Genomic DNA, 18080 nt, shown 5'->3' with positions numbered 1-18080 from the left:
CTCTCCCTTTATGGGATCTCTCTCGCTCTCGGGAATCTCTCTCTGGGATCTCACTCTCTCTGGGATCTCACTCTCTCTGGGATCTCTCTCTCTCTGGGATCTCTCTCTCTCTGGGATCTCTATCTTGGGAACTCTCTCTCCCTGGGATCTCTCTCTCTCTCTGGGATCTGTCTCTCTCTTTGACCTGTCTCTCTCTGGGATCTCTCTCTCTTTCTGGAACCTCTCTCTCTGGGATCTCTTTCTGGGATATCTCTGGAATCTGTTTCTCTCTGTCTGGGGTCTCACTCTCTGGGATCTCTCTCCCTCGGGAACCTTTCTCTGGGATCTCTCTCTCTGGGATCTCTCGCTCCGGGATCAATCTCTCTCTCTCTCTCTCTGGGATCTCTCTCTCGGGAACTCTCTCTCTCTCTGGTATCTCGCCTTTTCTGGGATCTTTCTCGCTCTCGGGAATCTCTCTCTGGGATCTCACTCTCTCTGGGATCTGTCTCTCTCTGGGATCTCTCTCTCTTGGGAACTCTCTCTCTCTGGGATCTCTCTCTCTCTCTCTCTGGGATCTGTCTCTCTCTGGGATCTCTCTCTCTCTCTCTGGAACCTCTCTCTCTGGGATCTCTCTCTCTCTCACTCTGGGATCACTCTCTCTGGAATCTCTCTCTGGGATCTCTCTCTCTATCTGGGATCCCGCCCTCTCTCTGGGATCTCTCTCTCTCTCGGATCTCTCTCTCTCTCTGGGATTTCGCTCTCTCTCTGGGATCTCTCTCTCTCTCTGGAACCTCTCCCTGGTATCTTTCTCGCTCTGCGATCTCTCTCTCTGGGATATCTCTCTCTCTCTTGGATCACTCTCTCTGGGATCTCTCTCTTTGGGAGCTCTCTCTGGGATCTCTCTCTGGAATCTCTCTCTCTCTGGGATCTCTCTCTCACGGGGATCTCTCTCACTGGGATGTCTCTCTCTCTGGGATCTCTCTCTGGGATCTCTCCCTCTCTCTGGGATCTCTCTCTGGGATCTCTCTCTCTCTGGGATCTCTCTCTCTCTGGGATATCTCTCTCTCTGTGGGATCTCTGTCATCCTGGGATCTCCCTCTCTCTGGGATCTCTCTCTGTGGGATCTCTCTCTCTGGGATCTCTCTCTCTCTTTGGGATCTCTCTCTCATCCCTGGGATCTCTCTCTCTGGGATCTGTCTCCTTCTCTCTGGGATCTCTCTCTCTCTGTCTCTGTGATCTATCTCTCTCTCTGGGATCTCTCTCTCTGTGATCACTCTCTCTGGGATCTCTCCCTCTCCTGGATCTCTCACTCCTCTGGAATCCGTCTCTCTGGGATCTCTCCCTCGCTGGGTCTTCTCTCTCTCTCTCTTTGGGTTCTCTATTTCTCTCTCTCTGGGATCTCTCTCACTCTGGTATCTCTCTCTCTCAGGGATCTCTCTCTCTATCTGGGATATCGCTCTCTCTCAGGGATCTATCTATCTTTCTGTGATCTCTCTCTCACTGGCATCTCTCTCTCTCTGGGAGCTCTCTCCCTCTGGGATCTCTCTCTCTCTCTGGGATATCTCTCTCTCTCTTGGATCACTCTCTCTGGGATCTCTCTCTTTGGGAGCTCTCTCTGGGATCTCTCTCTGGAATCTCTCTCACTGGAATCTCTCTCACTGGCACTCTCTCACTCTCTCTCTCTCACTGGCATCTCTCTCTCTCTGGGATATCTCTCTCTCTCTGGGATCTCTGTCTCTCTCTGGGATCTCTCTCTCTTGGATCACTCTCTCTGGGATCTCACTCTGGGAGCTCTCTCTGGGATCTCTCTCTGGAATCTCTCTCTCTCTGGGATCTCTCTCTCACTGGGATCTCTCTCTCTGGGATCTCTCTCTCTCTCTGGGATCTCTCTCTCTCTCTGGGATCTCTCTCTCTCTCTGGGATCTCTGTCTCTCTGGGATCTCTGTCTCTCTGGGATCTCCCTCTCTCTGGGATCTCTCTCTCTCTGGGATCTCTCTCTCTGTGATCTCTCTCTCTCTTTGGGATCTCTCTCTCATCCCTGGGATCTCTCTCTCTCTTGGATCTGTCTCCTTCTCTCTGGGATCTCTCTCTGGGATCTCTCTCTCTCTCTCTTGGATCACTCTCTCTGGGATCTCTCTCTGGGAGCTCTCTCTGGGATCTCTCTCTGGAATCTCTCTCTCTCTGGGATCTCTCTCTCACTGGGATCTCTCTCACTGGGATGTCTCTCTCTGGGATCTCTCTCTCTCTCTGGGATCTCTCTCTCTCTCTGGGATATCTCTCTCTCTCTGGGATCTCTGTCTCTCTGGGATCTCTGTCTCTCTGGGATCTCCCTCTCTCTGGGATCTCTCTCTCTGGGATCTCTCTCTCTCTCTTTGGGATCTCTCTCTCATCCCTGGGATCTCTCTCTCTCTGGGATCTGTCTCCTTCTCTCTGGGATCTCTCTCTCCCTGTCTCTGTGATCTCTCTCTCACTCAGGGATCTCCCATTCTCTCTATCTGGGCTCTCTCTCTCTCTGGGATCTCTCTCTCTGGGATCACTCTCTCTGGGATCTCTCCCTCTCCTGGATCTCTCACTCCTCTGGAATCGCTCTCTCTGGGATCTCTCCCTCTCTGGGACCTCTCTCTCTCTGGGTTCTCTCTTTCTCTCTCTCTGGGATCTCTCTCACTCTGGTATCTCTCTCTCTCAGGGATCTCTGTCTCTATCTGGGATCTCACTCTCTCTCAGGGATATATCTATCTCTCTGCGATCTCTCTCTCACTGGCATCTCTCTCTCTCTGGGATCTTTCGCTCTCTGGCATCTCTCTCCCTCTCTCTGAGATCTCTCTCTCTCTCTCTCTGGGATCTCTCTCTCTCTCTCTGGGAGCTCTCTCCCTCTGGGCTCTCTCTCTCTCTCTCTCTGGGATCTCTGTCTCCCTCTGGGATCTCTCACGCTCTCTCTCTGGGATCTCAGTCTCTCTTTGGGATCTCTCTCTCGCTCTTGGATCTCTCTCTCTGGAATCTCTCTCTCTGGGAGATCTCTCTGGGATCTCTCTCGCTCTCTCTCTGGGATCTCTGTCTCTCTTTGGGATCTCTCTCTCTCTCTCTGGGATCTCTCTCTCTGGGATCACTCTCTATGGGATCTCTCCCTCTCCTGGATCTCTCAATCCTCCGGAATCGCTCTCTCTGGGATCTCTCCCTCTCTTGGATCTCTCTCTCTCTCTCTGGGTTCTCTCTTTCTCTCTCTCTGGGATCTCTCTCACTCTGGTATCTCTCTCTCTCAGGGATCTCTCTCTCTATCTGGGATCTCACTCTCTCTCAGGGATATATCTATCTCTCTGTGATCTCTCTCTCACTGGCATCTCTCTCTCTCTGGGATCTCTCTCTCTCTCTCTCTGGGATCTCTCTCTCACTGGGATCTCTCTCACTGGGATGTCTCTCTCTCTTGGATCTCTCTCTCTGGGATCTCTCTCTCTCTCTGGGATCTCTCTCTCTCTCTGGGATCTGTCTCCCTCTCTCTGGGATCTCTCTCTCCCGTAACAGCCTCCCCGAACAGGCGCCGGAATGTGGCGACTAGGGGCTTTTCACAGTAACTTCATTGAAGCTTACTTGTGACAATAATCGATTTTAATTTCATTTCATTTCACTCTGTGATCTCTCTCTCTCTCTGATCTTTCGCTCTCTGGCATCTCTCTCCCTCTCTCTGGGATCTCTCTCTCTCTCTCTGGGAGTTCTCTCCCTCTGGGATCTCTCTCTCTGTCTCTCTGGGATCTCTGTCTCTCTCTGGGATCGCTCTCGCTCTCTCTCCGGGATCTCTGTCTCTCTTTGGGATCTCTCTCTCTCTCTTGGATCTCTCTCTCTGGGATCTCTCTCCCTGGGAGCTCTCTCTGGGATCTCTCTCTCTCTGGAATCTCTCTCTCTCTGGGATCTCTCTCTCTCTCACTGGGATCTCTCTCACTCTCTCACTGGGATGTCTCTCTCTCTGGGATCTCTCGCTCTGGGATCTCTATCACTCTATGGGATCTATCTCTCTCTGGGATCTCTCTCTCTCTCTGGGATCTCTGTCTATCTGGGATCTCCCTCTCTCTGGGATCTCTCTCTGTGGGATCTCTCTCTCTGGGATCTCTCTCTCTCTGTCTCTGTGATCTCTCTCTCTGGGATCTCTCTCTCTCTGGGATCTCTTTCTCTGTGATCTCTCTCTCTGGGATCTCTCTCTCATCTCTGGGACCTCTCGCTCTCTGGGATCTGTCTCCCTCTCTCTGGGATCTCTCTCTCTGGGATCTCTCTCTCTCTCTTGGAGCTCTCTCCCTCTGGGATCTCTCTCTCTCTCTGGGATCTCTGTCTCTCTCTGGGATCTCTCTCTCTCTCTTGGATCACTCTCTCTGGGATCTCTCTCTCTGGGATCTCTCTCTGGGATCTCTCTCTGGAATCTCTCTCTCTCTGGGATCTCTCTCTCACTGGGATCTCTCTCACTGGGATGTCTCTCTCTGGGATCTCTTTCTCTCTCTCTGGGATCTCTCTCTCTCTCTGGGATCTCTCTCTCTCTCTGTGGGATCTCTGTCTCTCTGGGATCTCCCTCTCTCTGGGATCTCTCTCTGGGATCTCTCTCTCTGTGATCTCTCTCTCTCTCTCTTTGGGATCTCTCTCTCATCCCTGGGATCTCTCTCTCTCTGGGATCGGTCTCCTTCTCTCTGGGATCTCTCTCTCTGTCTCTGTGATCTCTCTCTCACTCAGGGATCTCCCTTTCTCTCTATCTGGGCTCTCTCTCTCTCTGGGATCTCTCTCTCTGGGATCACTCTCTCTGGGATCTCTCCCTCTCCTGGATCTCTCAATCCTCTGGACTCGCTCTCTCTGGGATCTCTCCCTCTCTGGGACCTCTCTCTCTCTCTCTGGGTTCTCTCTTTCTCTCTCTCTGGGATCTCTCTCACTCTGGTATCTCTCTCTCTCAGGGATCTCTCTCTCTATCTGGGATCTCACTCTCTCTCAGGGATATATCTATCTCTCTGTGATCTCTCTCTCACTGGCATCTCTCTCTCTCTCTGGGATCTCTCTCTCTCTCTGGGAGCTCTCTCCCTCTGGGATCTCTCTCTCTCTCCCTCTCTGGGATCTCTCTCTCTCTCTTGGATCACTCTCTCTGGGATCCCTCTCTCTGGGAGCTCTCTCTGGGATCTCTCTCTGGAATCTATCTCTCTCTGGGATCTCTCTCTCACTGGGATCTCTCTCACTGGGATGTCTCTCTCTCTGGGATCTCTCTCTCTGGGATCTCTCTCTCTCTCTGGGATCTGTCTCCCTCTCTCTGGGATCTCTCTCTCCCGTAACAGCCTCCCCGAACAGGCGCCGGAATGTGGCGACTAGGGGCTTTTCACAGTAACTTCATTGAAGCTTACTTGTGACAATAATCAATTTTAATTTAATTTCATTTCATTTCACTCTGTGATCTCTCTCTCTCTCTCTGATCTTTCGCTCTCTGGCATCTCTCTCCCTCTCTCTGGGATCTCTCTCTCTCTCTCTCTGGGATCTCTCTCTCTCTCTTGGATCTCTCTCTCTGGGATCTCTCTCTGTGGGAGCTCTCTCTGGGATCTCTTTCCGGAATCTCTCTCTCTCTGGGATCTCTCTCACACTGGGATCTCTCTCACTGGGATGTCTCTCTCTCTGGGATCTCTCTCTCTGGGATCTCTCTCTCTCTCTGGGATCTGTCTCCCTCTCTCTGGGATCTCTCTCTCCCGTAACAGCCTCCCCAAACAGGCGCCGGAATGTGGCGACTAGGGGCTTTTCACAGTAACTTCATTGAAGCTTACTTGTGACAATAAACAATTTTATTTTCATTTCATTTCACTCTGTGATCTCTCTCTCTGATCTCTCTCTCTCTGGCATCTCTCTCTCTCTCTCTGGGATCTCTCTCTCTCTGGGATCTCTCTCTCTCTCTCTGGGAGCTCTCTCCCTCTGGGATCTCTCTCTCTCTCTCTCTGGGATCTCTGTCTCTCTCTGGGATCTCTCTCGCTCTCTCTCTGGGATCTCTGTCTCTCTTTGGGATCTCTCTCTCTCTCTTGGATCTCTCTCTCTGGGATCTCTCTCTCTGGGAGCTCTCTCTCTCTGGAATCTCTCTCTCTCTGGGATCTCTCTCTCTCTCACTGGGATCTCTCTCACTCTCTCACTGGGATGTCTCTCTCTCTGGAATCTCTCTCTCTCTCTCTGGGATCTCTCTCTCTCTGTGGGATCTCTGTCTATCTGGGATCTCCCTCTCTCTGGGATCTCTCTCTGTGGGATCTCTCTCACTCTGTCTCTGGGATCTCTCTGTCTCTCTGGGATCTCTCTCTCTCTCTCTGGGATCTCTTTCTCTGGGATCTCTCTCTCTGGGATCTCTCTCTCATCTATGGGACCTCTCTCTCTCTGGGATCTGTCTCCCTCTCTCTGGGGTCTCTCTCTCCCGGAACAGCCTCCCCGAACAGGCGCCGGAATGTGGCGACTAGGGGCTTTCCCCAGTAACTTCATTGAAGCTTACTTGTGACAATAATCGATTTTAATTTAATTTCATTTCACTCTGTGATCTCTCTCTCTCTCTGATCTCTCGCTCTCTTGGATCTCTCCCTCTCTCTGGGATCTCTCTCTCTCTCTCTCTGGGATCTCTCTCTCTCTCTGGGAGCTCTCTCCCTCTCTTGGATCACTCTCTCTGGGATCTCTCTCTCTGGGAGCTCTCTCTGGGATCTCTCTCTCTCTGGAATCTCTCTCTCTCTGGGATCTCTCGCTCACTCTCTCACTGGGATGTCTCTCTCTCTGGGATCTCTCTCTCTGGGACCTCTCTCTCTGTCCCTGGGTTCTCTCTTTCTCTCTCTCTGGTATCTCTCTCACTCTGGTATCTCTCTCTCTCAGGGATCTCTCTCTCTATCTGGGATCTCGCTCTCTCTCAGGGATCTATCTATCTCTCTGTGATCTCTCTCTCAATGGCATCTCTCTCTCTCTCTGGGATCTATCTCTCTCTCTCTGGGATCTCTCTCTCTGTGATCTCTCTCTCTGGGATCTCTCTCTCATCTCTGGGACATCTCTCTCTTCCTCTCTCTGGGATCTCTCTCCCGTAACAGCCTCCCCGAACAGGCGCCGGAATGTGGCGACTAGGGGCTTTTCACAGTAACTTCATTGAAGCTTACTTGTGACAATAATCGATTTTAATTTCATTTCATTTCATTTCACTCTGTGATCTCTCTCTCTGATCTCTCTCTCTCTGGGATCCGTCTCCTTCTCTCTGGGATCTCTCTCTCTCTCTACGATCTCTCTCTCTATGGGATCTCTCTCGCTCTCTGGGATCTTGCTCTCTGGATCTCTCTCCCTCTCTCTGGGATCTCTCTCTCTCTCTGGGATCTCTCTCTCTCTCTGGGAGCTCTCTCCCTCTGGGATCTCTATCTCTCTCTCTCTCTGGGATCTCTGTCTCTCTCTGGGATCTCTCTCTCTCTCTCTTGGATCACTCTCTCTGGGATCTCTCTCTTTGGGAGCTCTCTCTGGGCTCTCTCTCTGGACTCCCTCTCTCTCTGGGATCTCTCTCTCACGGGGATCTCTCTCACTGGGATTTCTCTCTCTCTGGGATCTCTCTCTCTGGGATCTCTCTCTCTCTGGGATCTCTCTCTCTGGGATCTCTCTCTCTCTGGGATCTCTCTCTCTGTGGGATCTCTGTCTCTCTGGGATCTCCCTCTCTCTGGGATCTCTCTCTGTGGGATCTCTCTCTCTGGGATCTCTCTCTCTCTCTTTGGGATCTCTCTCTCATCCCTGGGATCTCTCTCTCTCTGGGATCTGTCTCCTTCTCTCTGTGATCTCTCTCTCTCTCTCAGGGATCTCCCTTTCTCTCTATCTGGGCTCTCTCTCTCTCTGGGATCTCCCTCTCTGTGATCACTCTCTCTGGGATCTCTCCCTCTCCTGGATCTCTCACTCCTCTGGAATCTTTCTCTCTGGGATCTCTCCCTCTCTGGGTCTTCTCTCTCTATCTGGGATATCGCTCTCTCTCAGGGATCTATCTATCTCTCTGTGATCTCTCTCTCACTGGCATCTCTCTCTCTCTGGGACCTCTCTCTCTCTCTGGGAGCTCTCTCCCTCGGGGATCTCTCTCTCTCTCTGGGATCTCTGTCTCTCTCTGGGATCTCTCTCTCTCTTGGATCACTCTCTCTGGGATCTCTCTCTCTGGGAGCTCTCTCTGTGATCTCTCTCTGGAATCTCTCTCTCTCTGGGATCTCTCTCTCACTGGGATCTCTCTCACTGGGATGTCTCTCTCTGGGATCTCTCTCTCTCTATGGGATCTCTCTCTGTGTGGGATCTCTCTCTCTCTCTGTGGGATCTCTGTCTCTCTGGGATCTCTGTCTCTCTGGGATCTCCCTCTCTCTGGGATCTCTCTCTCTCTGGGATCTCTCTCTCTGTGATCTCTCTCTCTCTCTTTGGGATCTCTCTCTCTCTCTGGGATCTCTGTCTCTCTCTGGGATCTCTCTCTCTCTCTTGGATCACTCTCTCTGGGATCTCTCTCTCTGGGAGCTCTCTCTCTGGAATCTCTCTCTCTCTGGGATATCTCTCTCTCTCTGTGGGATCTCTGTCTCTCTGGGATCTCTGTCTCTCTGGGATCTCCCTCTCTCTGGGATCTCTCTCTCTGGGATCTCTCTCTCTGTGATCTCTCTCTCTCTCTTTGGGATCTGTCTCTCATCCCTGGGATCTCTCTCTCTCTGGGATCTGTCTCCTTCTCTCTGGGATCACTCTCTCTCTGTCTCTGTGATCTCTCTCTCTCTCAGGGATCTCCCTTTCTCTCTATCTGGGCTCTCTCTCTCTCTGGGATCTCTCTCTCTGGGATCACTCTCTCTGGGATCTCTCCCTCTCCTGGATCTCTCACTCCTCTGGAATCGCTCTCTCTGGGATCTCTCCCTCTCTGGGACCCCTCTCTCTCTCTCTCTGGGTTCTCTCTTTCTCTCTCTCTGGGATCTCTCGCACTCTGGTATCTCTCTCTCTCAGGGATCTCTCTCTCTATCTGGATCTCGCTCTCTCTCAGGGATCTATCTATCTCTCTGTGATCTCTCTCTCACTGGCATCTCTCTCTCTCTGGGATCTCTCTCTCTCTCTGGGAGCTCTCTCCCTCTGGGATCTCTCGCTCTCTCCCTCTCTGGGATCTCTGTCTCTCTCTGGGATCTCTCTATCTCTCTGGATTCTCTCTCTGGGATCTCTCTCTCTGGGAGCTCTCTCTGGGATCTCACTCTCTCTGGGATCTCTCTCTCTCTGGGATCTCTCTCTCTCTGGGATCTCTCTCTCTGGGATCTCCCTCTCTCTCTGGGATCTCTCTCTCTCTGGGATCTCTCTCTCTGTGATCTCTCTCTCTCTGGTATCTCTCTCTCTGGGATCTCTCTCTCTCTGTGATCTCTCTCTGTGTGATCTCTCTCTCTGGGATCTCACTCTCTCTGGGATCTCTCTCTCTCTCTGGGATCTCACTCTGGGATCTGTCTCTCTCTGGGATCTCTCTCTCTGGGATCTCTCTCTCTCTCTGGGATCTCTCTCTCTCTGATCTCTCTCTCTGGGATCTCTCTCTCTCTGGGATCTCTCTCTCTCTCTGGGATCTCTCTCTCTCTCTGGGATCTATCTCTCTGGGATCTCTCTCTCTCTGGGATCTCTCTCTCTCTGGGATCTCTCTCACTCTGGGATCTCTCTCTCTCTGGGATCTCTCTATCTCTGGGATCTTGCTCCCTCTGGGATCTCTCCCTCTCTGGGATCTCTCTGGGATCTCTCTCTCTGGGATCTCTCTATCTCTTTGGGATCTCTCTGTCTGTGATCTCTCTCACAATGGGAACTAATCCTCTCAATCTATTTACAGAGCCAATGGCAGTGGATGCAGATACGTCCCAGCAGGATTACAATGGCAGCATTGTGGGGGAGACTCCTGACCTCCCAGACGATGACAACAGACCTGAAGAGCGTCAGACATACCTGGACGAGAGGATTGCAATCCCCGACGCAGGAATGGTAAGCTCAAACTCCCCCCTCTTCCACAGCCGTGCTCCCGTTTCTTTGACAGCTCCATTTTACTTCTTTAAATGACAAATTGTCCCAGCAACAGTCCAACCTGACAGAACCTTCCAAAATCTCACTGAGTAACTTGGCGCAGCACAGCCTGGCACTGACCAATTCACAACTAGGAAAGGTGTGAGGCCTGGTTGAGGCTCAGAGAGTGATGTATGTGTCACTGTGAGAGCGCTGCACTGTCAGAGGGTCAGTACTGAGGGAGTGCCGCACTGTCAGAGGGTCAGTACTGAGGGAGTGCTGCACTGTCAGAGGGTCAGTACTGAGGGAGTGCTGCACTGTCAGAGGGTCAGTACTGAGGGAGTGCCGCACTGTCAGAGGGTCAGTACTGAGGGAGTGCTGCACTGTCAGAGGGTCAGTACTGAGGGAGTGCTGCACTGTCAGAGGGTCAGTACTGAGGGAGTGCCGCACTGTCAGAGGGTCAGTACTGAGGGAGTGCTGCACTGTCAGAGGGTCAGTACTGAGGGAGCGCTGCACTGTCAGAGGGTCAGTACTGAGGGAGTGCTGCACTGTCAGAGGGTCGATACTGAGGGAGTGCTGCACTGTCAGTGGGTCACTACTGAGGGAGTGCCGCACTGTCAGAGGGTCAGTACTGAGGGAGTGCTGCACTGTCAGAGGGTCAGTACTGAGGGAGTGCCGCACTGTCAGAGGGTCAGTACTGAGGGAGTGCTGCACTGTCAGAGGGTCAGTACTGAGGGAGTGCCGCACTGTCAGAGGGTCAGTACTGAGGGAGTGCTGCACTGTCAGAGGGTCAGTACTGAGGGAGTGCTGCACTGTCAGAGGGTCAGTACTGAGGGAGTGCTGCACTGTCAGAGGGTCAGTACTGAGGGAGTGCCGCACTGTCAGAGGGTCAGTACTGAGGGAGTGCTGCACTGTCAGAGGGTCAGTACTGAGGGAGTGCCGCACTGTCAGAGGGTCAGCACTGAGGGGGTGCTGCAATGTCAGAGGGTCAGTACTGAGGGAGTGCTGCACTGTCAGAGGGTCGATACTGAGGGAGTGCTGCACTGTCAGTGGGTCACTACTGATGGAGTGCTGCACTGTCAGAGGGTCAGTACTGAGGGAGTGCTGCACTGTCAGAGGGTCGATACTGAGGGAGTGCTGCTCTGTCAGAGGGTCACTACTGATGGAGTGCTGCACTGTCAGAAGGTCAGTACTGAGGGAGTGCTGCACTGTCAGAGGGTCAGTACTGAGGGAGTGCCGCACTGTCAGAGGTTCGATACTGAGGGAGTGCTGCACTGTCAGAGGGTCAGTACTGAGGGAGTGCCGCACTGTCAGAGGGTTAGTACTGAGGGAGTGCTGCACTGTCAGAGGGTCAGTACTGAGGGAGTGCCGCACTGTCAGAGGGTTAGTACTGAGGGAGTGCTGCACTGTCAGAGGGTCGGTACTGAGGGAGTGACGCACTGTCAGAGGGTCAGTACTGATGGAGTGCTGCACTGTCAGAGGGTCGGTACTGAGGGAGTGACGCACTGTCAGAGGGTCAGTACTGATGGAGTGCTGCACTGTCAGAGGGTCAGTACTGAGGGAGTGCTGCACTGTCAGAGGGTCAGTACTGATGGGAGTGCTGCACTGTCAGAGGGTCAGGACTGAGGGAGTGCTGCACTGTCAGAGGGTCAGTACTGAGGGAGTGCTGCACTATCAGAGGGTCGGTACTGAGGGAGTGACGCACTGTCAGAGGGTCAGTACTGATGGAGTGCTGCACTGTCAGCGGGTCGGTACTGAGGGAGTGCTGCACTGTCAGAGGGTCAATACTGAGGGAGTGCTGGACTGTCAGAGGGTCAGTACTGAGGGAGTGCCGCACTGTCAGAGGGTCAGTACTGAGGGAGTGCTGCACTGTCAGGGGGTCAGTACTGAGGGAGTGCCGCACTGTCAGAGGGTCAGTACTGAGGGACTGCTGCACTGTCAGAGGGTCAGTACTGAGGGAGTGCTGCACTGTCAGAGGGTCAGTACTGAGGGAGTGCCGCACTGTCAGAGGGTCAGTACTGAGGGAGTGCCGCACTGTCAGAGGGTCAGTACTGAGGGACTGCTGCACTGTCAGAGGGTCAGTACTGAGGGAGTGCGGCACTGTCAGAGGGTCAGTACTGAGGGAGTGCTGCACTGTCAGAGTGTCAGTACTGAGGGAGTGCTGCACTGTCAGAGTGTCAGTACTGAGGGAGTGCTGCACTGTCAGAGGGTCAGTACTGAGGGAGTGCTGCACTGTCAGATGGTCCGTATTGAGGGAGTGCTGCACTGTCAGAGGGTCGGTACTGAGGGAGTGCTGCACTGTCAGAGGGTCGGTACTGAGGGAGTGCTGCACTGTCAGAGGGTCGGTACTGAGGGAGTGCTGCACTGTCAGAGGGTCAGTACTGAGGGAGTGCTGCACTGTCGGAGGGTCAGTATGAGGGAGTGTCGCACTGTCAGAGGGTCGGTACTGAGGGAGTGCTGCACTGTCAGAGGGTCAGTACTGAGGGAGTGCTGCACTGTCAGATGGTCCGTATTGAGGGAGTGCTGCACTGTCAGAGGGTCGGTACTGAGGGAGTGCTGCACTGTCAGAGGGTCGGTACTGAGGGAGTGCTGCACTGTCAGAGGGTCGGTACTGAGGGAGCACTGCACTGTCAGAGGGTCAGTACTGAGGGAGTGCTGCACTGTGAAGATTTTTTTTTCTCATCTATGTCCTAAATGGTTTACCCAGTATCCCCAGACTGTGACCCTTGGTTCTGGACACCTCCATCATCTTTGGCGGTGTGGCCTAATGCTGTCCCTAACTGGTATCAACGGCCTGTTTCCACATCGTAAATACCGTGTAATTCAAGCCAATCTGTGAACAATGACTAAACCTATTAGTGCTGTAAACTCTCGCATTTTGGTTGTTTGATTTCTATCCATTGCAATATAAGTTGTGCAATTGTGGAAAATCAAGACTGTGTCCTGCAGTCTGCTCTCAGACAATTACGAAATCCGGATTTCCTGTTCAATTTAAGGCAGCATTTTAAGGGGGCAAAACAGTAAAGGGAGCGAATGGAATTAGTGGTTTTGTGACAAGTTCTAGAACATAAAAATGCAATGAAATGATTCAATATAAAAGCTCCACACCAAATCAATTATCTGGAAGGATATAGAAGTTTGAGCGAGGTTGCAATGCAGTCAGTGCAATGCTCATGCTGGTGCTTTGAGAATAGGGCAGCATTGCTACTTTCGCATTATCACCGCACAGATTGAGAGGCAATTGGCTGGAAGGGTTTAAAATTGAGAAAAGACCCGGCAGTCGGGTGAATGCGGACTGCTCAACAGCACTAGAACAAGGGACCAGGGATACAACAGTAAATTCACGTGATTTGGAAGTGAGGAAAGCAGGAGGAGGCCATTCGACCCCTCGAGCCTGCTCCTCCATTCATTCTCATCATGGCTGATCATTAATTGTAATAACATGATTACTCCTCCCTCCCAAACCCCTTGATCCCTTTAAACCAATAAGCTTCGAGAGTCGGATGCTGAGGCAGCAACTATTAAAAATAGTTTGGGCAGGGCATGTAGGGAAGGAATTAATGGATGTGGGAACAGGTGAGGTAGATGTGATTGGGGCCCTGCCACGGAGGATCAATACCGACACAAACAGCCAGCATCAATGTTGTCAATTCTCTTTTCTGTTCTCCGCGGGCCATTGGCACCGAGAAGCCTGTCCACCAGGTTTGGAGGGTGGGAGAGTAAGGAGGTGGCAAGTGGGGGGCGGGTCGAGGGTGTGAGCTGATCAGGATGTGATTGGGCTTATGAAAAATGAAATGAAATGAAAATCGCTTATTGTCTTCAAGTAGGCTTCAAATGAAGTTACTGTAAAAAGCCCCTAGTCGCCACATTCCGGTGCCTGTTCAGGGGGCCGTTACGGGAATGGAACCGTGCTGCTGGCCTGCCTTGGTCTGCTTTCAAAGCCAGCGATTTAGACCTGTGCTAAACAGCTTAGCAGCCGAGGTGTCCAGGAGAGGTGGGGTAATTGGGAGCAGAAAGGGGGATGATCAGAAGGTGGGGTTATTGGGGAGAGTGGCAGAGCAGTATGCCAGTGAGACCCCCCAATTGGGGCCCCATTTCCCTCCATGCAGAAAACCTTTAACATTTTTGGACTACTTTTATTTGGCGATCTCCATGACCACCTAATAAATCATAGTCAGATAGTGTACATGGGCTCTGAGTGATACACTAGTCAGATAGTGTGCACGGGCTCTGAGTGATATACTAGTCAGATAGTGTACAGGGGCTCTGAGTGATATACTAGTCAGATAGTGTACACGGGCTCTGAGTGATACACTAGTCAGATAGTGTACACGGGCTCTGAGTGATATACTAGTCAGATAGTAGACACGGCTCTGAGTGATATACTAGTCAAATGGTGTACACGGGCTCTGAGTGATATACTAGTCAGATAGTGTACATGGGCTCTGAGTGATATACAAGTCAGATAGTGTACACAGACTCTGACTAATATACGAGTCAGATAGTGTGCACAGGCTCTGAGTGATATACTAGTCAGATAGTGGACACGGCTCTGAGTGATACACTAGTCAGATAGTGTACACGGGCTCTGAGTGATATACTAGTCAGATAGTGTACACGGGCTCTGAGTGATATACTAGTCAGATAGTAGACACGGCTCTGAGTGATATACTAGTCAAATAGTGTACACGGGCTCTGAGTGATATACTAGTCAGATAGTGTACATGGGCTCTGAGTGATATACAAGTCAGATAGTGGACACGGGCTCTGAGTGATATACTAGTCAGATAGTGTACACGGGCTCTGACTAATATACGAGTCAGATAGTGTGCACAGGCTCTGAGTGATATACTAGTCAGATAGTGGACACGGCTCTGAGTGATACACTAGTCAGATAGTGTACACATTCTCTGAGTGATATACTAGTCAGATAGTGTACACGGGCTCTGAGTGATATACTAGTCAGATAGTGTACATGGGCTCTGAGTGATATACAAGTCAGATAGTGGACACGGGCTCTGAGTGATATACTAGTCAGATAGTGTACACGGGCTCTGACTAATATACGAGTCAGATCGTGTGCACAGGCTCTGAGTGATATACTAGTCAGATAGTGGACACGGCTCTGAGTGATACACTAGTCAGATAGTGTACACATTCTCTGAGTGATATACTAGTCAGATAGTGTACACGGGCTCTGGGTGATATACTAGTCAGATAGTGTACACGGGCTCTGAGTGATATACTAGTCAGATAGTTTAAACAGGCTATGAGTGATATATTGGTCAGATAGAGTACACAGGCTATGAGTGATATACAAGTCAGATAGTGTACACAGGCTCTGAGTGATATACTAGTCAGTTAGTGTACACGGGCTCTGAGTGATACACTAGTCAGATAGTGTGCACGGGCTCTGAGAGATATACTAGTCAGATAGTGTACACGGGGTCTGAGTGATATACTAGTCAGATAGTGTACACGGGCTCTGAGTGATACACTAGTCAGATAGTGTACACGGGCTCTGAGGGATATACTAGTCAGATAGTGTACACGGGCTCTGAGTGATATACTAGTCAGATAGTGTACACGGGCTCTGAGTGATATACTAGTCAGATAGTAGACACGGCTCTGAGTGATATACTCGTCAAATAGTGTACACGGGCTCTGAGTGATATGCCGGTCAGATAGTGTACACGGGCTCTGAGTGATATGCTAGTCAGATAGTGAACACGGGCTCTGCGTGATATACTAGTCAGATAGTGTACAAAGGCTCTGAGTGATATACTAGTCAGACAGTTTAAACAGGCTATGAGTGATATACTAGTCAGATAGTGTACACAGGCTATGAGTGATATACAAGTCAGATAGTGTACACTGACTCTGAGTGATATACTGGTCAGATTGTGTACACGGGCTCTGAGTGATATACTAGTCAGATAGTGTACACAGGCTCTGAGAGATATACTAGTCAGATAGTGTACACGGGCTCTGAGTGATACACTTGTCAGATAGTGTGCACGGGCTCTGAGAGATATACTAGTCAGATAGTGTACACAGGCTCTGAGGGATATACTAGTCAGATAGTGCACATGGGCTCTGAGTGATACACTAGTCAGATAGTGTACACAGACTCTGACTAATATACTAGTCAGATAGTGTGCACCGGCTCTGAGTGATATACGAGTCAGATAGTGGACACGGCTCTGAGTGATATACTAGTCAGATAGTGTACACATTCTCTGAGTGATATACTAGTCAGATAGTGTACACGGGCTCTGGGTGATATACTAGTCAGAGAGTGTACACAGCCTCTGAGTGATATACTAGTCAGAGAGTGAACACGGCTCTGAGTAATATACTAGTCAGATAGTGTACACAGGCTCTGAGTGATATACTAGTCAGATAGTGTACACAGGCTCTGAGTGATATACAAGTCAGATAGTGTACATGGGCTTTGAGTGATATACTACTCAGATAGTGGACACGGGCTCTGAGTGATATACTAGTCAGATAGCGTACACGGGCTCTGAGTGATCTGCCTCTCAGATAGTGTACACGGGCTCTGAGTGATATACTAGTCAGATAGTGGACAAGGCTCTGAGTGATATACTAGTCAGATTGTGTACACAGACTCTGAGTGATATACTAGTCAGATAGTGTACACGGGCTCTGAGTGATACACTAGTCAGATAGTGTACACGGGCTCTGAGTGATATACTAGTCAGATAGTAGACACGGCTCTGAGTGATATACTAGTCAAATAGTGTACATGGGCTCTGAGTGATATACTAGTCAGATAGTAGACACGGCTCTGAGTGATATACTAGTCAGATAGTGTACACAGACTCTGAGTGATACACTAGTCAGATAGTGTACACGGGCTCTGAGTGATATACGAGTCAGATAGTAGACACAGCTCTGAGTGGTATACTAGTCAAATAGTGTACACGGGCTCTAAGTGATATACTAGTCAGATAGTGCACATGGGCTCTGAGTGATACACTAGTCAGATAGTGTAGACAGACTCTGACTAATATACTAGTCAGATAGTGTGCACAGGCTCGGAGTGATATACAAGTCTGGTAGTGTACATGGGCTCTGAGTGATATACTAGTCAGATAGTGGACACGGCACTGAGTGATATACTAGTCAGTTAGTGTACACATTCTCTGAGTGATATACTAGTCAGATAGTGTAAACGTGCTCTGAGTGAAACACTAGTCAGATAGTGGACACGGCTCTGAGTGATATACTAGTCAAATGGTGTACACGGGCTCTGAGTGATATACTAGTCAGATAGTGTACATGGGCTCTGAGTGATATACAAGTCAGATAGTGTACACAGACTCTGACTAATATACGAGTCAGATAGTGTGCACAGGCTCTGAGTGATATACTAGTCAGATAGTGGACACGGCTCTGAGTGATACACTAGTCAGATAGTGTACACGGGCTCTGAGTGATATACTAGTCAGATAGTGTACACGGGCTCTGAGTGATATACTAGTCAGATAGTAGACACGGCTCTGAGTGATATACTAGTCAAATAGTGTACACGGGCTCTGAGTGATATACTAGTCAGATAGTGTACATGGGCTCTGAGTGATATACAAGTCAGATAGTGGACACGGGCTCTGAGTGATATACTAGTCAGATAGTGTACACGGGCTCTGACTAATATACGAGTCAGATAGTGTGCACAGGCTCTGAGTGATATACTAGTCAGATAGTGGACACGGCTCTGAGTGATACACTAGTCAGATAGTGTACACATTCTCTGAGTGATATACTAGTCAGATAGTGTACACGGGCTCTGAGTGATATACTAGTCAGATAGTGTACATGGGCTCTGAGTGATATACAAGTCAGATAGTGGACACGGGCTCTGAGTGATATACTAGTCAGATAGTGTACACGGGCTCTGACTAATATACGAGTCAGATCGTGTGCACAGGCTCTGAGTGATATACTAGTCAGATAGTGGACACGGCTCTGAGTGATACACTAGTCAGATAGTGTACACATTCTCTGAGTGATATACTAGTCAGATAGTGTACACGGGCTCTGGGTGATATACTAGTCAGATAGTGTACACGGGCTCTGAGTGATATACTAGTCAGATAGTTTAA

The 18080-nt window shown here is 50.4% G+C and overlaps 1 protein-coding gene across 4 annotated transcripts in view; it reads left to right on the top strand.

Annotated features, from left to right (window-relative positions):
- The window catches only part of LOC140385864 (natural resistance-associated macrophage protein 2-like), a 285160-nt gene that overhangs the window by 147316 nt on the left and 119764 nt on the right, over positions 1-18080 (top strand). For all 4 annotated transcript variants that reach the window (XM_072468468.1, XM_072468492.1, XM_072468477.1 and 1 more), the window contains one exon: positions 9785-9933. In XM_072468468.1, coding sequence (XP_072324569.1) covers positions 9785-9933 — 149 coding nt within the window. The remainder of the gene's footprint in view (positions 1-9784; positions 9934-18080) is intronic.

The sequence above is a fragment of the Scyliorhinus torazame genome, chromosome 2 (genome assembly GCF_047496885.1).
Source record: "Scyliorhinus torazame isolate Kashiwa2021f chromosome 2, sScyTor2.1, whole genome shotgun sequence".
In the NCBI taxonomy this organism is placed as follows: domain Eukaryota; kingdom Metazoa; phylum Chordata; class Chondrichthyes; order Carcharhiniformes; family Scyliorhinidae; genus Scyliorhinus; species Scyliorhinus torazame.
Note: the sequence above shows the minus strand (reverse complement) of the source record. Positions and strands in the feature narration are given on the sequence as shown.